This window comes from Corvus hawaiiensis, chromosome 2, assembly GCF_020740725.1.
Source record: "Corvus hawaiiensis isolate bCorHaw1 chromosome 2, bCorHaw1.pri.cur, whole genome shotgun sequence".
NCBI lineage: Eukaryota > Metazoa > Chordata > Aves > Passeriformes > Corvidae > Corvus > Corvus hawaiiensis.
Genome location: NC_063214.1, coordinates 108,150,719 through 108,171,614, shown reverse-complemented (window position 1 = coordinate 108,171,614; position 20,896 = coordinate 108,150,719). Strand labels below are relative to the sequence as shown.

Genomic DNA, 20,896 nt, shown 5'->3' with positions numbered 1-20,896 from the left:
CTCTGGGCAACCTACGCCAGTGCCTCACTTTCCAGTAAAGAATTTCTTCGTAAGGTCTTACTTAAACCTACTTCCAATCTAAACCTATTCCCCCTTGTCTTGTCACTCAGTGCTCCTGTAAACAGTCTTGCCCCATCTTTCCTGTAAGTTCCCTGTAGGTACTGGAAGGAGTTACCACTCACACCGCTCCCCCGGAGCGCTGTGCGGTGTCTCGGGGCTGGCTGGGTGCGCGCTGCCCGCTCGTCCTCCTCCTCCTTTTCCCTGAACTCCACACAAAGCCCCTCGCAGTGCCCGGGCGAGGCCGTTCCCGAGGCCGGGGCTGGCTGGGTGCGCGCTGCTCGCTCGTCCTCCTCCTCCTTTTCCCTGAACTCCACACAAAGCCCCTCGCAGTGCCCGGGCGGGGCCGTTCCCGTTCCCGAGGCCGGGGCTGGGCCGCCGGGCCCGGGCAGGCGGCTGGGCGGTGCCGGAGTCCGCCGGGCCGCGGGGGGCGCTGTGGCCGGCTCGGCGTAGCGGCCGGAGCGCAGCGCACGAGCCCGCGCAGCCCCGGCCCCGCCGCTGGTCCCGCCCGGAGCCGCCGCCGAGCCCGAACCGCCGCCCCCGCCCGCCGCCCCCGCCCGGAGCCCCTCCCGCAGCCTCTCCGCGGCGGAGCGTTCGGCGCCATGCCGAAGAATAAAGGTGAGGCGCCCTTCCCTTCGCTGGGCCCGCGGCGGCGAGGCCGGGCCCGGGCACGGTCGCGCAGGGCAGGCCCGGGGGCCCCTCACGTGGGTGCCGCCGGAGCCCGGAGCCCACGGGCGGAGGGGCCCTCCCGCCACCCCGGCGGGTCCCCGGGCCGGTTCCCCCTGCCGGGCGCGGGTCGGAGGCCGCTGGGGCCCGGTCGGGAACGGGAAGCCCTGCCCGGGGCTCGCTTGTCAGGAGCGGCCCTGCCGAGGAGGCGGCCGGGCCCCTCCGTGCCCTCGCTGGGCAGTGCTGCTGCTTCCCTTCTTTCTCACCCGGGAAAGGAGACGCAAAAACCGTGAGGGTAAGGGAGCAGCAGATTTTAACAGCGGGGCAGGTATGAGCTGCTCTTACGCTCTTCGTGAAGAGCATCTTATCCTGTTGCCACGTGTGTGCATTTTAAAAAGGGCAGCTTCATTTGGAGCGTAAGCTTCCCCTTGAGTATTTCAGGGATTTCGGCACCACAGTAACTGAAGTTATTCATCTGCTCTTGATGATTATGTGCATCAGGCTATCCCACCATTATTTATGAGATATTTGGTAACAGGGATCACAGAAACTGAAAATGGCCATCTTGTGAAAATCCTTTTTGAAGGCTGCTGTCACTCCAGAGCAACCAGGACATCTTAAACAGTGGAGACTCAAATGTTTAAGTACTTTGATACTACTCGGCTAAAAATTTAGACTTAAAAGTAAGCCAAAAACATAGATTTGGGTGGGATACTTAAAATAGCCGTAATAGAGTACAAGCATAAAAATCTCCATAAGTCTGATTTTTTCACTCACTGTGTCTAGAGACAGTAACACGTGCTTTTTACTATTCTCACTTTGAATTTAGGCAAAGGAGGTAAAAACAGGCGACGAGGTAAGAATGAGAATGAATCAGAGAAAAGAGAACTGGTGTTCAAAGAAGATGGGCAAGGTGAGTTTTTAACTGTAGTCTGGCAATGTCATTGTTTTCAGTCGCATACTGTAAGTGACAATAGAGAGAGGTATTCTTATTGGGGTTGTATTTGAATGCCAAATGACATACTGAGTGTAAGAGAAAGACAGTAGGAAAAGGGAAATTTTCAATAGCTTCACCACTTAAGAATGAAGTTTTTCTCTCCTTGACCTTACTGCAGTGTTCTGTGTAAACCAACACTTAAACATTCCCTAGAAACCCCTTGATAGGTTCGTGTGAGGGTCTGTGAGCAGCTGGCTTAGCGGCTATGGTTCAGTCTTGCCAGTAATTCTCCCTGGGATGCACAGTCTGTGCATCTGTTTTACACTGTTCTGTTTTACACTGACTCTAACTTTCTTGGATCCTTCGCTGAACTCCCCAAAGTCACTGACATGGCAGAGCAGCTCATCTCACTGTTCTGTCCTGTGATAGCTTGGTTCAGTTGGCTCCTGGGCTGGAAGTCTTAACAGTTATAAAACAGGAGCAGTAGGTGGGATGTTGTCAGGTGAAGTAAGGCACAAGAGAGTTCAGCCAGGGGATGATGACTGGGATTCCCATCTGCCCTGCCCTTGGTGACACTGAGCTCACCTGCCTTTCAGCTCGCCCTGTCTTGTGTGTCACACCCTGGTGGTTGCTCACATAATGCGAGTGCTTTCCTAGTAACCAATTAATCAGTTGGTTTGTTAGAAATATGGGAGAGGTACTGATTTAAATTCCTGTAGAAGTGCCACTGAACTAATTTCTGGTATTCTGTGTTGGTTGTAAGCAGAAAAGGGGGTTTATTTTTATGCACACCTGAAACTTCAGATCCTTCAGATCCTTTACATGTCCCAAGCAAAATCTACTTAGTGAAACATTATTCTCAGTTATGAACAGTCTCATGCTCATTGGAGTATCTAACTTACGTGAAGTTCTCCAGTATGTGATTTCTGCAGCTTGGTGAGGGAGAAGATGAAGAGTGAATATATTGAGGGCAGGTGTTGGAGAGGTGCTTCATAGACTTCAGCTGAAGTCTGCTAGTTGCCTTTCAGACAGTGTCTGTAACACCAGGTTATGTGCTTTCAAGGACAGTGGGGTGATTTCCACAGAACCTCTGCAGGAGGGATTCAGAGTCTCGGTGGGTGGTTAAACAGGGCATGCAGCTTTCTCCTCCCTCAGTGACATTGAGATGCTCTCCTTTAGGACAAGTGCTGTGATGCTGTCATAAACTTTCAGACTCTGAGTGTGACTTAATAGCTCTGAGATTTTCTGTAGCAAGCATTTCAGAGGGAACAAAAGGGTGGATGCAGCCAAGAAGGAGCAGTATTTGAAAATGTTAACGTCAACAGTGATACAAAACTGTGATACATTGAGCAGCCTGTGTGGGTGCTCGAAGCTCCTCTCAGCAGTTCACTTTTGATAAAATGTTACAGCAAATTTGGGTTACAGTGGAAAAGTTAATTGGTTGTGTCTTGAAGCTGGATTTGTTCAAATGTTTTGCTCTGTAGCATTTTGGGACATGGCTTAGTGGTGGACTTAACCATGCTGGGTTAACGGTTGGACTTGTTGATCCTAAAGATCTTTTCCAACCTAAATGATTCTGTGTTTTTGTATGTTATCATCTCTTTCAGAATATGCCCAGGTGATCAAGATGTTAGGCAATGGAAGACTGGAGGCATTATGTTTTGATGGTGTGAAGAGGTTATGTCATATTAGAGGGAAGCTAAGAAAAAAGGTAATTCTGAAGCATTGCAATAGGAAACAGTGACATTATGCATGATATGTAATTGTAAAAATTTACATACGTAGCTTGTTACAAAAATGAATATTTCTACTGCACTTAGTATCTTAAGTTCTTTTTTTCATCGTAAACTAGTCTGTCCTTCTGTTTCCATTGCTGGTACAAGAATAGGCAGTCTTTGGCTTTTGGGTGAAGCTCACAGTTGAAGGGCTGCCTTTCAATGTGTATATTTCAGGGGGAGGTTTTTTGGCTGCTTACAGAATACTAGCTTTTCAAATTCTAGAAAATTATACGTATATAAAATAATAAAAATCTTCCTAATTGCAGATGGGGAACTTGGTGACTATTTAGAAAATACACCTCCAATGCCATCCTTTCGTTGTCCACTTCATCAGTTCCCAAAATATTTCTGTTGAAAGCTAATCTGCAAAAATTTGTACCTTCAGGGATGTCAGGTGTATGTATCTGCATTCTTAACTTTGCTATCTTCAGATGGTATCCCCTCTGGGCCTTGTCAGGTGTTACATCTTCCTGTCCTCTGCTGGTGTATGGTAAGGAGGAGGTCCCTCAGACAGTCTGTTGCCAATGAAAACAGACATTCACTGTGTTCCTTCTGGATTGTTCCATTTTTTGGAGAACAGTGAATGCACGTGTTGTGGGATCAGTGTAACCAGTGCTATAGCTGCCTGCAAGAAACTGTTGAAGGTAGTGGAGAATGTGCTTAAATAAACACTAAGTGCTGCAGAATTAATTTCTTGCTACAAAAAGCACCACTTATCTATTCCTCATGTCTAAAAGAAAGGAAATTCCAGCTGAAATGAGTTCAGTCTCCAAAAAAACCAAGCAGATGTGGGATAGAACCACTCTGTGCATTTAAAAGCATATTCTGTTTCGCAGATTTCTGGTTAACAGTTTCTAGAAACAACTCTGTTCATTTTCTTGTGCTCTTCACTGTTCTTGTCCATCATCCCCTTCATCAGGTTTTTCTTTAATTTTTGCCCTTGAGGAGCTCAGTTCACAGAGTTCACAAGTGGTGCCTTGATGCATTATTTCTGTTTTCTCAGAAGTTAAGGCTTAATAACCGCCCTGTTGGCTAGAAGCTCTTCAAAGAAGTTTGATTTATCCTGTAATAGCTCCATAACATGTAAAAATAATGTAACTCTTGAGTATTTATGACCTTGGATTTGCTGTTAAAATATCAAATTGGATATTTCCAGCTTACTGGTTAGAAAATGAAGGTGGTGGCTGTAGTGAAATGTTTCATGTCTCTCCATAAATCTAAATTAAATGTGCTGTTTGGTTCTTGGTGTTATACAACAGAAATTGAATTTCTGTAACATATGTTTTCTCCTTCAGGTCTGGATAAATACATCTGATATTATATTGATTGGCTTAAGAGACTACCAGGTAAAAATTCAGTGTAATATGCCATTATAAAGAGATCTTACAAGTAGCTTTATTTACTGTTAAATTGCAGCAGGTATTGTGAGGAAATTCCTGTCTAACTTTTCATTTGTATTTAGTTATGCTAAATCATGATTTTTAGTTTCCTTGTATTACAGGAAGATTGTAATGAGTAGACAAATTCTGGTTCAACTTGTTCTTCTAAATTGCATCCTGAGACTTTGTGAGTGAAGGTGCTTATTGTCATCAAGCTTGACCTTTTTTTCCAGATGTAGCTGTTTGGTGCTTGGATCCTGTGGTACAAAGAGAGATTGAGTCAAGTACCAAACATTTTATTGTGATAATTAGAATTTTTGGTAATAGAATTTTGGATCCTTGATGTTTCGGCTTGTACCTAATCAGTAATTAGTTTGTACTTAAATTTCTAAAAATGGAGTAGCGTAACTTTGTGTAATATAAACGGTAATGGGAAACAGTTGTCACGTTTTCATTAGGTGAATGCCTTTCATGAATGTTAGTGTTGTGTCATCAGTTGTTGAAGACAGATACTGCTTCTGAAATGTGCATTAGGGTTGTAAAACATTTAAGATATTGTCATTTGCTGTATATATTAAAGTACTTAAAACTAGGAATTTTTTGGTTTTGACACTTCCTGACTGACCACCAAACACCTCACTATGTGTATGGTCTGAAGAAAGGTTAATTTCAAAGGCATGAAACTGAACTTGTCAAGTTGTTGAGTTCTCTACATTTCTCATTTGTCTCAAATTGTCTTTGTCTTGTTTCCCAGGGAAGTTGTGGATGCCCCATCCCTCACAGTGTTCGACACCAGGTTGGATGGGGCATTGAGCACCCCGGTCTAGTGGAAGGTGTCCCTGCCCATGGCAGGGGGGTTGGAAGTTGATGATCTTTAAGGTCCCTTCCAATCCAAACCATTCTATGAATCTGTCAATTACTTGTAATTGGAGATAATTAAATTATCACCCAGAAAAAATGAAAATATTCCAATGTGTTTACTTCACATTTAAAGGAACTGGAGGGGATGGAAGAACAAGAAGTTCTTCTATAAATACTGTAGGTGTTAATCCTCTGTAAATAATACAGTTGTAAATAGTACAGTCTGCAGAGGTTAATAGTTTTATTTTTCTATTAGTCAGACTAAAGGCATTAGTCAGAGATGACTAACACATTCTAATAAATTATTATTTAGGATAACAAGGCTGATGTTATTCTAAAATACAATGCAGATGAAGCCAGAAGCCTGAAAGCATATGGGGAGCTTCCAGAACATGGTAAGAATCTTTTCACTTCAAATTGGAAGTTCATACTGGACAAGAATACTCAGTCTGTCTTGGCACAGTGTGAGTGCACTCCTTAACTTCTCTAAATTCCTTCATAGCTAAAATCAATGAAACAGACACATTTGGTCCTGGAGATGACGATGAAATCCAGTTTGATGATATTGGAGATGATGATGAAGATATTGATGATGTAAGTAGTAAATGTGTATTTTTATCATATGCTTGAAGCTGTCCTCTTTGGCACTAAGCTGTTGTTAGTTCTGCAGCAAGGAACACGTGGGTGTTCAGGATAGCTTTCTCCTCAGGGACTGCCTCAGGAAGTGGTGTGGTGCATGCATGTGCCAGCTTTCTGTCCTCTCTCCTGTCCTACAGTCATTCCCGAGCTGACCTCTAAGCACATGGTACACTTGGTGTCATGCTGCTGAAACACACATGGAGAGCAGTCTGAAGGTGCTCAAAAACAAAGAAAATCAGTCACTTGACACCCCCCCCCCCAATTCCTCTGTAGGGTTAACAGCCTCACTGTCTAATCAGAACTGCAGAAATAATTGAGGAATTTGTTTTTTAAAAAACAAAGGCTTTAAGTCTCTGTTTACATAGAAACTACAAGAAGCTGCATCTTAGTAGTTTTTTAAAGTTAACCATAATCTTGAGTGTCACAGTCACTTGTGTGGCTTACCACTAAACTGTAGTAATTGGTTGTGCACACTCTGAAATTATAGTAGTAGAATTGTTACAACTCAGATTTTATAATAAATTGCAGAAGTAGAATCTGCTGTGCAATGTTTTCTAAGTTGATGCACTTTAATTTACAGCTGAGAGATGTGCAGGGTCAGCTGGCTGAGAGGATAAGTAGTAACTCACTGAGCCAGTGAGTTAACTTAATTGGATAGACTGTTCTAAGTATACTATTATGTTTTAATTCTTCATCTTTTTAGTCCTCTCTCTCTGAGTTGATTATATGACTAATTCTTTTTAAATGCTTACATTATTCTGGGTTTTTTGAGGTTCTCAATATATGATTCATTAGATCAAGTATTTTAAAAATATCAAAATGTTGAGGAATTTTTCTTCAGACTTTTGAAAATTGCACTTTGGGCCTGTCAGTGGTTGAGCTTACTGAAGATTTAGCTCATTGAAGCTAGAAAAACTAGTACTGCATGCTTTTAATAATGAGGCTATTGTAAGACATCAAAGAGATAAGTAGCTGTAGGACAAATTTGCAAACTAATGGATCTGTGTGTGGGGTTAAGTGAGCATCTGTGATTGTTTTTAAGCTTTTGTCAGCTCTTCAATGAAATATTAATATTATGCTTTAAAAAAGTAAAAGACATAAAGAAAAGATGTGAGTAACCTTTCTGAGGATCACCATCATATATCTGGAATGAAGTGCAGCTTCCAAGGTCATTGTTAACAGGAAGAACTTGGTGGAGCCTTTCCTTTTTTCCTTTATATCAGAAGAATGATTAGAAAGTCACTACTTAGGGAAGTAACTCTCAAACTTGGTTTTATTTTCATTTTTGAGAATCATGGGTGAATTTATTCCTGTTCTGTTGATGTATAATTGTATTGCAGATGCCGCGGTTCTGCAGAATTGCTCACCTGCATGACCATAGTATTGTCACAGGGCTGGTGGGGACAAAAGCAGGGAGTAATTGTTCACATGTTAAGAAAACAGGATATGATCTGAGGCAAAACCTGGACTGTGCTAAGTTCAGGAAGTCTCCTGTTGAACTGTAAAAGTAACTTAAAAAAATAATAAAATGATAAAAAATACACTTGGATGCATTACATGGTGTGGTGTTTTTGCTTTTCAGATCTAATTTGGAACAGAGGTTTACATTCCGACTTTTTTCCTCCAAGGATTGTTCTACATTGATACTTCGATTATTTTTTGGGTGAAGTCCCTTACTTTTAAGAAGACTGAAAATTCTCGGTAAAGAGTGTAGTTTGTTACATCAAAAGGATTTATTTTCAATGTTTGTTTTAAAGTATTTATATTTCTTTAGAAATGGATAATGCTGGATTATCACAAAGGTTCAATGACATGCCACAAATATTTTGTCTCTACACCAATTAGAGCTTTTACCTCTGAATGTGAGATACAGTGACATGGGCTGTAAAAGACTGCATTTTTCCCTATTCTGCTGTCATCACTACAATTCCAGTTAAACTTGTATTTTGAAATAAAAATCGTTTACCCTGTAATTACCATGGATTTTGATTAAAGGAAAATAACCCAGTTCAGATTAGTATCGAATCATACTATGCAGTGTCTGTCCTTATACCCCTTGCCTTGATGTTAACTTTAAAAAAGATTTTGATAATGTAAGAGGAAGGCAGAAATCTGCATTTAAACTCACAATGCATGATGAATCTGCTTTTCGCATCTAGTAGCATGCTGCTATTTTTATACTGATTTTGATAACTAAAAACACTCATTATTTCAAAGATATAAATTTCCCATAGTGGAGGGAGGGGTGGGAGAGGAGTAAAGATGAAAAGTGAGCAGCATCTCAAATTGGCGATTTTTTTTGGAAACTGCGGTTGGTGCAGTGGCCGAGCTGCAGCTGCAGACGATGAACACTGGGTGGCACCCGACTGAACAGGGATACACGAATGCAAAACATTCCCAGTTGGGTTTGTACTGAAAAATGCATAGAATAGGTTTTCCCCAAAGTAAATGCTTAACATTCTTGCTATGTTAAACATGTAGAATATTTTTACATTATATAAAAGGTTATGTTAAGACTAGAGTTTTATTTTAATCTGAAGTTCCATACATTGTAAGGTGCAACATAAAAGCTGATGTGAACTTTGAGTAACAATATAAATAAGAAAATAAATTTGTGTCAAAAGTAGAAAGAATCTTTTCACTCAGAATAAATCAATGAAACAAACTACTGGAAAGATTCTTCTCCACCTTCAGACAGGAGGAGTCAGTTGAGAAAGTGAATAAAGACTAACGTCATCATGCAAATATTATTTTGTGGTAGCCTTAGTGTCTTTGTCTTAATAATGTATTTAACAACTCTGAAAGCAGGTTAATGGAAAAATTCCTTTTGTGCCATAAAGATCTGATTCTTGACACTTGTATTCCTTATACAGTCTTTTTGGTATGATGTAAAGTGACTACCCCAATAGATAAAAACAAAATGGCTTTAAATATGGAGTGGCTTCTTTGCTTTGTTTTTTAAGGAAAATTTAAACATCCAGAGCTTTTGTAAAAATTTATTTTATTTTACTTTTTACTTTCATTTCAGTGTCTCTTTTCCTTACATGGATCAGGTACCCTGCTCTAGGAATAACGTTGTCTTAGTATTAAGTAATTTTGCCAAATATTTCATGGATTTTAACTATTTGTTGTAAAAACTTGCTAAATATTGAGGGAAAGATACTACCAGTACAGCATTCATACTCGACTGATCTTAAATATATCAATTTACTGTCTTTGTATGCCTGTGAGGTTCAATTGTGAAGGAACATAAATGGTGTAATGTTTCAGAATAAGGCTTATAAACCACTCCCAAGCTCATTGGTTTCCTCGTTGTATTCAGAAGGCTATAAGCAGCTCTGAAAATGGTTAAAAGCTCTTGAAGTTCTTGAGATCTAAGTGCAGAAGGTGTCTTGTCCTTTCAGTTGTATTAGCAGGAAGGTTAGTGGTTAAATTGCAGGGAATGTATACTGAAGATTCAGATAGTGTGGGAACTGTGCTTGCCAGAACTGATCTTCGTATGTGAAATGTAAATGCATGGTCAGTGGTAAGGGGAAACACAGGTACACACTGCTGCTGTAGGGAGTCTACAGTTCTCTAGTACAACACAGACTTCAGCTGTGGGTCAAAGATGAAACTGTTCCTGTCAGAATCGGTTGTGGTTTGCCCTGAGGTTCCTTCCAGTCTTTATTGCTCCCAGTCTTTATGGCTCAACCTAAACTGCAGATTTTAAGGAAATTTCTTATTTAACTATTAATTTCTTATTAGTGCACCAGCTTAACACTGTTAGGTTTCTACTCATAAGCTGGGCTGTATTGCCTTCTTGAGTGCCCTTGGTCACCTTGTTTCTCTATCCTCCGCTAAAGCTCCCTTCACAGTCCAATCTAGGTAGCTTTATATCATCCCTCTTGCCTCTTTTTTCTTTGGGGCTGGAAAAACAGCTTGCACAAGAAGCTGTCTTTCCCACATCTACATGCAGAGAACAGTGGTAGAACAGCAGCTGCCAGCTAGAGGATTGCAAGGTTGCTGACTCTAAAGCTATGAAAGGTACACCATCTGTAAAAGTATTTCCTAGATAAATTTTTAATAATTCTTGTTTAACTGTGGGAACTGCTGCTGGCTTCTTACCTAGAGTGCAAAATTGAAAGCAGGGATTCAAAAATTTACCTCCCACAACTAAAATATAAACTTTGTGTTCTCTGTTTCCCACTGCGAGGTTTTCTCTGTGATTAACATTTTGAAAAATTATTTTTGTCCATTTTTTCAAATTTTGTCTGTTCACCTTACAATAGGTCAGACAGCTTACAATAGGGGCAGCTGTGCATTTGCTTGGACAGCCCTAATGCTTTTCCACCCTAATCCTTAGCAGATACAGTCCAGACACAGCAACTGGAAAAAAGCGTATGAGAAACAACCTCTTGTTCCCTTCTCAAGAGGAGGAGCTGGTAACCCATGACTGCTGAGCTCTGCCATTTATTTGTCACTGCTGATAGGTTGTGTCATGACTGTGCTCTGCCTGTGCCAGCATGCACGTCTGTGGTAGTGTGTGCTAGTGCCATACAGATGTGTGATACATGTCATATATCTCATATATGGTACCATATTATACACACACACTAAATTAGGCTACAGATATAACCTGCAGAGGTTAGGCTGGCACAGGGGTTGCTCTGTCCTCTGGGTGATGTCCATGAATGGCAGTGAGCTGATGACCAAGGCTGGCAGGTTGCTCCTTGTGGTGTCCGGTCACACTCTCAACCAGGTTCTTCATGATAAACTGGTAGGACTGGTGGCATCTCTATGTGTGAAATGATGCTGGGACTGCTGCTCCCTGAGGCCCTCTGGCCATAAGGTAAGTCCTGCTTTCAGGTGAGTTGGGGTGTCGAATGTTCCTGCTGTTGAGCAAGCTCCAATCTAATCCATAATTATTCGGTGTTACTGAATATCAAGGGACTTGAGTTATCCTATGGTTCCCTGGAGGACTCAAACCTAGCTTTTCATCTGTGGACACTGTAGTATCCTATAGGTAGGTTGACTGCTTCATGGAGAAGAAGACTTAAGTGTAGCTTTTGGGAAGATGTGTGGGAAGAGGGAAGTTTTATCTGAAATAATTTTGTAGTAGTGTGAGTGCAGCTTTATTTGTCCCTTCAAACTGAAGACCCATGGCTGGCTTTTCTGCAGGTAGCTGTTGGCATGCCTTCTCATTTTGTTGCAAAAATGAGTCTTCAGAATTTATTTCTCAGGCTGTGATTGCCTTTTCTTTTGGAGAAGGAGAGGGAAGAAGTAAGGGAGGATGCCTTGGCTTCATTACATTTTTAATCACAGCAAGCAAGAGTCAGAGTTCCCATTGATTAATTCAGGTTATAGCTTGTGCTCTTATCTTGCCCATCAGATTTCACACCAGAGCTCAACATTGTGATTATAAAATGCAATGACAACCAAATAAAGAGACCAACTGAAAACTCTGAGTACCTTCATTTAGTAATTGCAACTAGTTTAGTGGGACAAAAAATACTTTCAGAAAATGCACAGATGAGACTGTGTGGTCTGACCTATGAGCTGTTCTTCATGGGTTTTCTGTGTCTGTAGAGAGGACACTTGCACAGCAGTTTTATTTATATCCAGGCTGCCAGCTCAAGGAAGGAAAGCTTCAGCAGAAGCTGACAGAGACTTGGGGCCTCTTACTGCATCACTTGCTTAGCAGTAAATTCTCTTTTGAAGCCCTCTCACTGTGTTTTTTAAGCACTCCTTTTTCCCTCTTGCAAAAGTGGACGGCTTGTATTGTGTGCCTAGGCTGTGATGGTGTAGGAGTCCCTTCTGTCACCAGCACCTGTATTCCTTAATCAGCCCTACTCTTCTTTCTGGTTAAACTAATGAATTTTTCTGCCGGCTGAGGAAGATGATCAGCTAAATACCTTTGCGTGCTTGGCCTCTGGAGGGAGCAGACAAGCAAAAAACCAAACAGACCTTGACATACGGGAGCAAGCAGGGTGCTTCAGCATCTCGGTAGGAAAAGTTTCTAGTCCTGGCTTTCAGGGACTCTGAAGTGCCCATGTCTGAAATAAGTATTGCCAGCAATGGAAATACTTGAGATTTTTTTTTAGGGTTTTCAAAGTAGGTCACCTTCCTAAAGAAGCAGCTGACTGAAGTATGGTCTTAGGTGCACATCTGGCACTGGCAGCAACACGATGCCTACTGCTGTTGGCAGCTGGAGTAAGTACAGCAAAGAGCAGCAGAAATACTGGAGGATCCCCATGGGACACCCAGAAGGTTACGTACATTCCACTATTGGTGCTGGCTGTCAGGGAGGATTCAGCCTTGTGACAGTCCTCAAGACAATGACAGGACACTGCAGGGACTGTGTTTGTCCCCTGTGCTTAGAGGGGAAAGCCAAGTGCTGCACAGAGCTTGAGGAAACAGCTTCTGACTTGCAAGACTTTGAAACTAACTGTAGCAGACAGTTGTGGGGATGGGGTAAGGGGCATTAATGAGGTTTCTGAGAAGAATTTTAGTCTTTTGCTGCCTGACCTGTTGGAAAGATCCTCCCTGCTCATGAAGATTTATAGAGAGACTGCAGTGGTTAAAGCTGTAGTCTTGAAGACTTGGCAAGAAGCCCAAGACACTGAAAAAGTGTGGAAGACCTTGCTGCCTTTTTACCCACTAGATAGTGACTATCCCAACTCGCCTTGCAGGTTGCTCTGGAATACATTGGGATGTTAATAATGAGCTGTTGCAGCAGGTCGCTGACCAGAGGGAGTCTTTCAGCAGCTCTGACACAGGGACCCTTGTGTCTTGAACAAGTAACAATATGCAGCTAGATCATAAGCTTTGCTGAAAATGGCAGAAGCAGCCAGTGCTAAGTAACTGTGTGATGGGATATACAGAGATGGATTTTCAGATCTGATTCTGGCACCCCTGTTAAGTTGAAAACATCTTAAAAGATGCCCTAAGACCCATTGATGTGTTGTCCAGTCTTACTGTATTCCTCTCAAGTGACTGGGTCAGAAGGAATGGGCACCTGTATCTCATTGTGGTTGTCAGCTGCATCCCCTTGATAGCACCTTATACACTTCCAGCCTAGTAATGTGTCTGGTTTGCTGCAGTTAACCAGAGTATGGGCGAGGGAGCAGAAACCTCTTCCCAAAACAGGGCACCAATTTCACAGAGGTGTTGGAAATGTGCAACAGCCATGGGACTGTTTCATTAAAAGTGTTGAGTGTGCCACCTGTAAGTGGAACAAATACTGTTACTGGTGTATTGTTATCCTGGCACGGGCTAATGAAACAGTTGCTGAAAAGTGGAAAAAGCCAGTATTAGCTCGTGCTTCTCTGTATTAAATTATGCTTTAATCCGCAACAACTCCCTTCTCTGCCCCTCCTCCCCCCAGTTTGAATTGGTTCTATCGTATTGCCAGGTGTATGCTTTGTCCACAAATGTAGAAAGAGTGATCTCAGGCTTCATGAAAGGTTTTAAACTAAACTGATGTAAAGCTACTGTTTAGGACTACAAAAGTCTAGGTTAACTGTAATATTTAGTATAGGATAATACAGAAGATATTGTCTGGTTACAAAGAGAGAACATAATGCAGCCAGTAGCAGATTATGTGGGTTTATAGGCAGTTTAGGTTAACCTATCAATAGTTATATAGGCAGATGTTGGAGAATCAAAAAACACTGAAGATGTCTGTCTTATATAGGACATGGGGAGGCATTTAGAGGAAACAGCTTGAGTGCCAAGAAGCCAATAACTTTATATTGAGAAGACAGCATGAGTGTTTCTGATTACTTGTGTAGATTGACATCTAAATCAATTACAATAATAACAGGGGGAAGGAAGGAGAGTATGACACCTAATAGTTTCCTTCTTTAATACCCAAGCCTTCCTTAAAACATGTAATTTCCTTATTAATGGTTTTCAAAATATTATTTACTCTTGAACAGATTTGGGGATTTGTTTTGATGCATGCATGCCTAGAGAGGACAAGTTGTAAACCACTGAGCATTCCCCAAACAAGAATTCTGAGAAATTTAAACTTCCATGATAATTTTATACTTATCACTGATCCTCAGAAGAAACAGAAGAACATAGTATGTGAGGAGAAAATGAGATCCAGTGGAGATCTATCAATCAAATTCAGATTAGGGGCTCCTGCCTGTTTATGTATTTTTTAATAGTTTTCACTGTAACAATAATGAATGCACCTAGTTTGCACAGCTGAAGTACTACATGCGTATGATCTCTTCAGCATATATTATTATATTGTACTATTTATTATTCAATAAGAAGAAATCAGAAGCTACAGAAACCTTTTTCTCTCTTGGGCTAAACTGAATTAGTGGTAGCCTGGGAATCTTTGCAACAAATTTCCCCACTGTAATTCTGTGAAATTAGTCCCTTAATGGTGCTGAAGTTATTTTTATGTTTATTAGTATAGAGTTGGTACTGACCACTTTAGGAAGTCAGTATTTGTGTTACTCTATTTCTCTATGGTTGTGTTGGCAGAATAATGCTTCATTAGTATAAATGACAGAAGAAGATAAAACTAACATTTATTAAAACAGGAGAATTTCTGAAATAGTAAAAATTTTAACAGTGATCACTGGCAGACAATATTTTTGGATAAGTGATCTTGAGGTCTTTCCCTGGTCAATACTCGTTTTGAACCTCTGCCACAGTGTGTTTTATACAACAGCTTGGGCAGCACAGCCTGAATGATCTCAGGGCAGTTTAGTTGTTCAGTCACTTAAGAAAACTTGCTTGGTTGGTTTTTTGGGGTTTTTTGTTGTTGTTGTTGTTTTAGTTTGGTTTGGGGTTTTTTGGGGTTTCTTTTTGTTCGTTTGGTTGGTTGGTTTTTTTGTTTGTTTTGGTTTTTTCCAAACTTCTTTTTAATCTGGATCACTTCACTGTTCCATTTGCATTAGTGCCAGCCAAGCTGAAGAAAAAATGCACTGGGAGGTGAGAAGAGCAGTGGAGGTACAGATACTGCTGTAAGCTGGTATTGCCTCTGGAGGCTTTGAGGAAATCCTGGCCTCAAGCAGCTGTTTGTACAGAACTGCACCCCTGGGGGTTGCAAGTCCAATGTTCTGTGCAAAACAGGTCCAATTAGAGCAGGTTGCTCATGGCTTTTTTAGTATTTTCAAGATTGAAAGTTCCATGGCCTCTCTGGGAAATCTGTTCAGAGTTTGAAAACAAATAACATCCTTGCATCTCATTGGAATGTCCTGTGCCCTGGGTTGTGTCCTCTGTCTCTCTTGTTCACCCACGATGTGCAGCCAAGAAGAGTCTGGCTCTCTCTTCACCTCAATTACATAGTTGCAGACAAGAGTAAGATTTCCCCGCATCATTCTTTTCTCCAGGCAGAGCAAACCCAGATGTATGCATCTCTCCCCAGTATCATGTGCTCCAGTTCCTTCAGGAAGCTTGTTAGTCATCTGCTGCTCATCTTTCTCATGATGGGGAGCCCCAAAATGGGCACAGCTCTTTGGAAACAGTGTCAGTGTAACAGTGTTCTTCACTGCAGTCCGAACCAGATTATTTTTTTGTATTTTTTTGTATGATCTTTTGTCTGCTGCTGACCTGTTGAAGCACTTGATCTGAATCACAAGATTAGAACTTGACTCCAAGGATCTGAGAACTCCTGACTCACCTCCCTGTTAGAGAAGGTAACTGAGCGACTGACTGAGCAGCAATGGAAAAATACAATTGGGAAGGATTGCATAAAAAATGTAGAGGTCCTCTTTTTTGCATTTTCTTTTTAAACTAGCTTTTATCTTCAGTGGAATTAGAAGTGCCTGTATCTCTATTGAAAACTGCACCACAGACTATGGTACTGGTTACTGTCATAACCACAGATAGATAGATCTGAAAGTGTTTGGGAATCTTAGAGCTAAGCTTCAAAGGTGTGATTTATATCTACTGAATCTCGGCTCAGAAAAGTAAATTCTGGTATAGAGGGTAGGACATATGTCTCATACAAGAAGGACTTTCAAAGGTGTACTTGCTTGAGCTGTGAGGTTCTGGAGTTATTTCTAAGTTCATATGTTTAAACAAAGTATTTTTCTTAAGCCTAATCAGTCTGAACGTTCATTCTGCAGGATCATTTGTTCATCCTTTTATTTAGTTGGCTTGCAGCCTTTCTTCTAGGGAGGTGCTTTCTGAGGAAATAAGTGCAACCACTGGAATAATTTAATTGTTGTTATTCTGAGGCTCTGTCTGTCCCAGCCCCATTTTAAACTCCCTTTCTGTGTCTATCTGGATTTGATGGGTGGACTGTTTGGTGGAGGAGAAACTGGTTGGATGGTCACATCTAGAGGGCAGTGTTCAGTGGCTCAGTGCCCAGATGGAGAACAGTGTGAAGAGCTGTCCCTTGGGGTCTGTACTGGGACCAGTGCTGTTTAATGTCTACATCGATGACATAGTAGGGTCAAGTGCACCCTCAGCAAGTTTGCAGATAACACCGAGCTGAGTGGTGTTATCTCACCACACCTGAAGGATGGGATGCCATCCAGAGGGACCTGGATGAGCTCAAGGAGTGGCCCATGGGAATCTCATGAGGTTTAACAAGATCAAATGCAAGGGGCTGCATCTGGGCTGAAGCAATCCCCAGTATCAACACAGGCTGGGGGATGAACAGATTGAGAGTAGTCCTGCTGAGAAGGACTTGAGGATACTTGTGGATGGAAAGCTGGATGCAAATGGGCAATGTGCAACTTGCAGCTCAGAAAAACAACCATGTCCTGGGCTGAATCCAAAAGCAGTGTGGGCAGAACAGTGAAGGAGAGAATTTTGCCCCCCTACTCTGTTCTTGTGAGACCCCACCTGGAGTGCTGCATCCAGCTCTGGGTCCTCAGTACAGGAAAGACATGGATCTGTTGGAACCAGTCCATGGGAGGGCCATGACTACAATCCCGAGGGTGAAGCACCTCTCCTTATGAAAAAAGGTTGAGAGAGTTAGGGCTGTTCAGCCTGGAGAAGAGAAGGCTCTGGGGACACTTTCTGGACAAGGGATGATGGTCCTAAAGTGAAAGAATTTAGTTTTAAATGAGTTATAAAGCAGAAGTTTTTTACAATGGGAGTGGTGAAACACTGGAACAGTTTGCCCAGAGAGGTGGTGGATACTTCATTCCTGGAAACATTCCAGGTCAGCTTGAACAGGGCTCTGAGCAACCTGGTCTAACCGAGGATGTCTCTGCTTATTGTAGGGAGGGATGAACTAGATTATCTTAGAGTTCCCTTCTAATTCAAACTATTCTATGATATAATCAAAAGCCCTATTTATTTGTCACTGCCTTAGTGTCAGGAACCCCTGAAGTCACAGTTTTCTGTCTGCAATATTTAAGACAAAAGAGTCTTCAGCTTGATCTTCTAAGTGTCAGAAGTTGAAGAGCCCTTCTATGGCCAAGTACTCACTGTCACAGACTGGTGAATAGGAACAATGGTCACCAGGGGTTCAAACAGTGCCAGCTTTTACTGAACTACTGGATCAGGTACTGCATGAGACAAGTGCAGGCTGTCTCGGTTTTTGAGACAAAACGTCAGGAGGAAACACTCCGGAATGAGTGTTCCTCCTCTTTTCCTCCATCAACGAGACAAATGGATCACAAGAAATGAAAGTGGGAAAAAGAAACCAAACCATTTATTAACACGAAACAAAACAGGATAGAACAGGATAAAAAAACCCTCAAAATACAACACATTCCCAGAGAGAGAACAGACACGTGGGCTCGGACCAGCCGGGGCCACCCCGCAGGCCCACTGGGGCCACCCCCGCAGGCTCCCCGGACCGGCGAGGAGGGAAGGGAGGCAGTGAGGCAAGGGGAAGGGAAGGGAAAAAAGAACAAGAAAAAACCAACAGATCCTTTTCCCAGCTAGCTGGAACACAAAGAAAACCCAAAAAGCAGCACAGTGCTCCCAGCGCACTCCCTCCCAAACCCTGCCCAGACCCTGGAGCCTTTGGGCCGAACCGTTCGACGCCCCCTCGGGTCCTGGCTCCGGCCCCGCCCCCCGGGTCCACCTTAAAGGCAGAGCATCCTTGGGCATTGAGCAGATGGTTAAGGAATAAAGCGGCTTCATAACATCACCCCAGGACAACAGGTAAAAGGACATTTCTACTGCTTAGACCTGAAGAAAAGAAAAAAAAGGAGATCAGACATAGTGTTTCAGTCCATCCTCAGGTACTTCACTTTTTCTCCCCAGGTGGAGCACTTGGCACTTTCCTTTCTTGAACTTTATAAGGATTCTGTTGACTCATTTCTGCAGACTGTCAGAGTCCCTTTGAAAGGCAGCACACTCATCTATGTTTCACCTACTCCTCCCAGTTTTGTGTCATCTGCAAAGGGTACAGTCTGTGTCATCATCCAGGCCATTAATGAAGATGTTAATACTACATAACTCCAGGGTTACACCACAAGTCACTGACCTCGAACTTGAGCTCATGCCACTGATCACAACCCTTTGAGTCTGGCAGCTCAGTCAGTTTTCAATCCACCCCACTGTCCATTGATTTTGTACACATTTTATCAGTTTCCCTACGAGGATGTTATGAGAGACCGTTCTGAAAGCCAACATAGATAACACCCACTGCTCTCCCTTCCTCCACCAGGTCACTTACACGATCTCATCACAGAGAGGCATAATCTCCACTTTGTAAATCAATCCTTACTACTCCCCAACACCTTGTTTTCCTTCATATGTTTGGAAATCATTCACATCACTTTCCCAGGGTCTGATGTGAGACTGGCTGCCCTGTACGTTCTTGGATCCTCCTTTTTGCCCTTCTTGAAGAAAGCAGTGACATTTGTTTTTTTTCCCAGTCCCTAGGAACCTCCCATGATCACTGGCACTTTTCAGAGTGATTAGTGAGAGTGACCTCACAATGACATCAGCCAGCTCTATGCTGTTATAACTTACATAATTCAAATCTAGAAGAAGCAGCACAGTCCATGAATTGCAGGATTTGCAGGGAGGAAAAAACCTCATCCTTAGTTGTACGTGACAGTGAACTTTAACCTTTGCAATTAAGGTAAGTTAATGTTTGATTAATGTCATATGTTTACTCAAGTTTTGACATGTATGACAAATATCTAAATGCAGCTCTGTAAGACTTCTGTAAAGTTACATTATTTTATCTTCCAGGTACGTGGATTAGGTGTATTCCATCAGATACATTCTAGTTTTAATGTCTCCACTATGGCTGCTCTGCTCCTCTCATTTGGATACATCATGTCCTACCATCTCTCCACTGAAACTTTGAATACTGAACCCAAGATCAAATCCACAGTACAAGAAAGGATTCAGATGTATGGCATATATGGATCTATACTATCCTCCAAGAGTAGGGGGTAAAAGATTCACAGTTCTAAACAGAAGACAAGCAGGTTACTGCTCCCCCCAAAAAAAGTAAAAATAATTTCTTTTGGTGGTGTTATCAGTGTGGGAATCTACTGGGCTGAGGTGTTATGGAATCAATATAGTTCACCACAGAATATGTCTATGTATATCAAATAATTTCCTACGGAACAAAGAAGTTGGATACTACTTCCATAACAGAAGGCCAGAGAGAGGCTAATTACTATTTGTTTCAGATACGCTGGAAGGAGCAGCTGAGTTTGTATTTAGATTTTAATGTAGTAGAGGCCTAAGTCAACTAAGTTGGAAAGGTGAATGGGTGCCAGGGCAAGGGAAAGAGGGATGTGGAGCAGAAGTGTGACTTGAATGCCTTTCCTTAGCGGAAGTCTCTTGCTACATTTCTAACTCCATAAAGTAGGTTGGTGAGAGGTGTTGTCCCAGTTACGTAACTCACCAAGGTGTTTCCCATATATTGAGTCTTCTCTCTCCAAACAGGCTAGGTGACAATCTTTTACCACTACTCATTAAACCAAGCAAGTTAATAAATAGATTATTTTAATAGTAGGCTTTATTAATAAGATGTGAAGACCTGAGACCTGCTGCAAGATCATCAAAATGTTGGTTGAAAGGTACCTCTGAAGGCTGTTTTTTAGTTGGACCAAGTCAGCACTAGACTATATCAATCTTGGCTTTGCCTGAGTCTTAAAAAGCCTCAGTGACAGAGATCCCTCCTCTCCTCTGGACAATCTATTCTAGTGCCCAGCTACTCACTCGTTAATTTTATTTCCTGATGCTCAGTCTGAACCTCCCAAGTTGTAAACTGTGCCAATTGCTCTGTTAGACCAGCTGGCAGTGATAAGAAAAGTTTGGCTCCAATACTTTTCAAATGATCCTTCAAACACTTGTAGGCTGTTATGTTACTTCATAGCTTCCTTTCTACCAGCTAAGTCCAGCACCTTCAGCCTCTGCTCAATAACTTTATCAGTCCTCCATTGAACATGCTCTAATCTTGCCCTGTCTCTCTCAATCAGAGGTATCCAAAACTATTTCAGGCATGGCTTCACCAGTGCCCAGCAGAGATTATCAGCAAATTCCCTTTGATGTGCTGGCCATGGCTCTAATGCACCTCCTTCCAGAAGAGCTATGGGTTCCTGTTCACCCCGGTGTGTGCTGTGACCCACAGGATTGTGACTTCGCCAGCCACTTCCCACTCCGTACCCATACATGGGGCAATCCCAGCTGTTCCAGGGGCA

General features: G+C 42.2%; 1 protein-coding gene across 1 annotated transcript; it reads left to right on the top strand.

Moving 5' to 3' along the window:
• Window positions 1–567: 567 nt before the first annotated feature.
• Window positions 568–9,254, top strand: EIF1AX (eukaryotic translation initiation factor 1A X-linked). Its single transcript, XM_048287547.1, has 7 exons — window positions 568–675; window positions 1,553–1,636; window positions 3,268–3,371; window positions 4,734–4,784; window positions 5,992–6,073; window positions 6,181–6,272; window positions 7,900–9,254. Exons 1-7 carry the CDS (start codon window positions 660–662, stop codon window positions 7,903–7,905), a joined length of 435 nt encoding a protein of 144 aa, XP_048143504.1. The 5' UTR covers window positions 568–659; the 3' UTR covers window positions 7,906–9,254.
• The last annotated feature ends 11,642 nt before the right edge of the window (window positions 9,255–20,896 follow it).

Bases quoted from the DNA above. Each gene is read 5' to 3' on its own strand.
- EIF1AX (XM_048287547.1), top strand. The intron at 3,372-4,733 runs GTAATTCTGAAG...TTTCTCCTTCAG, and splicing joins GAGGGAAGCTAAGAAAAAAG to GTCTGGATAAATACATCTGA. The intron at 6,074-6,180 runs GTAAGAATCTTT...ATTCCTTCATAG, and splicing joins TGGGGAGCTTCCAGAACATG to CTAAAATCAATGAAACAGAC.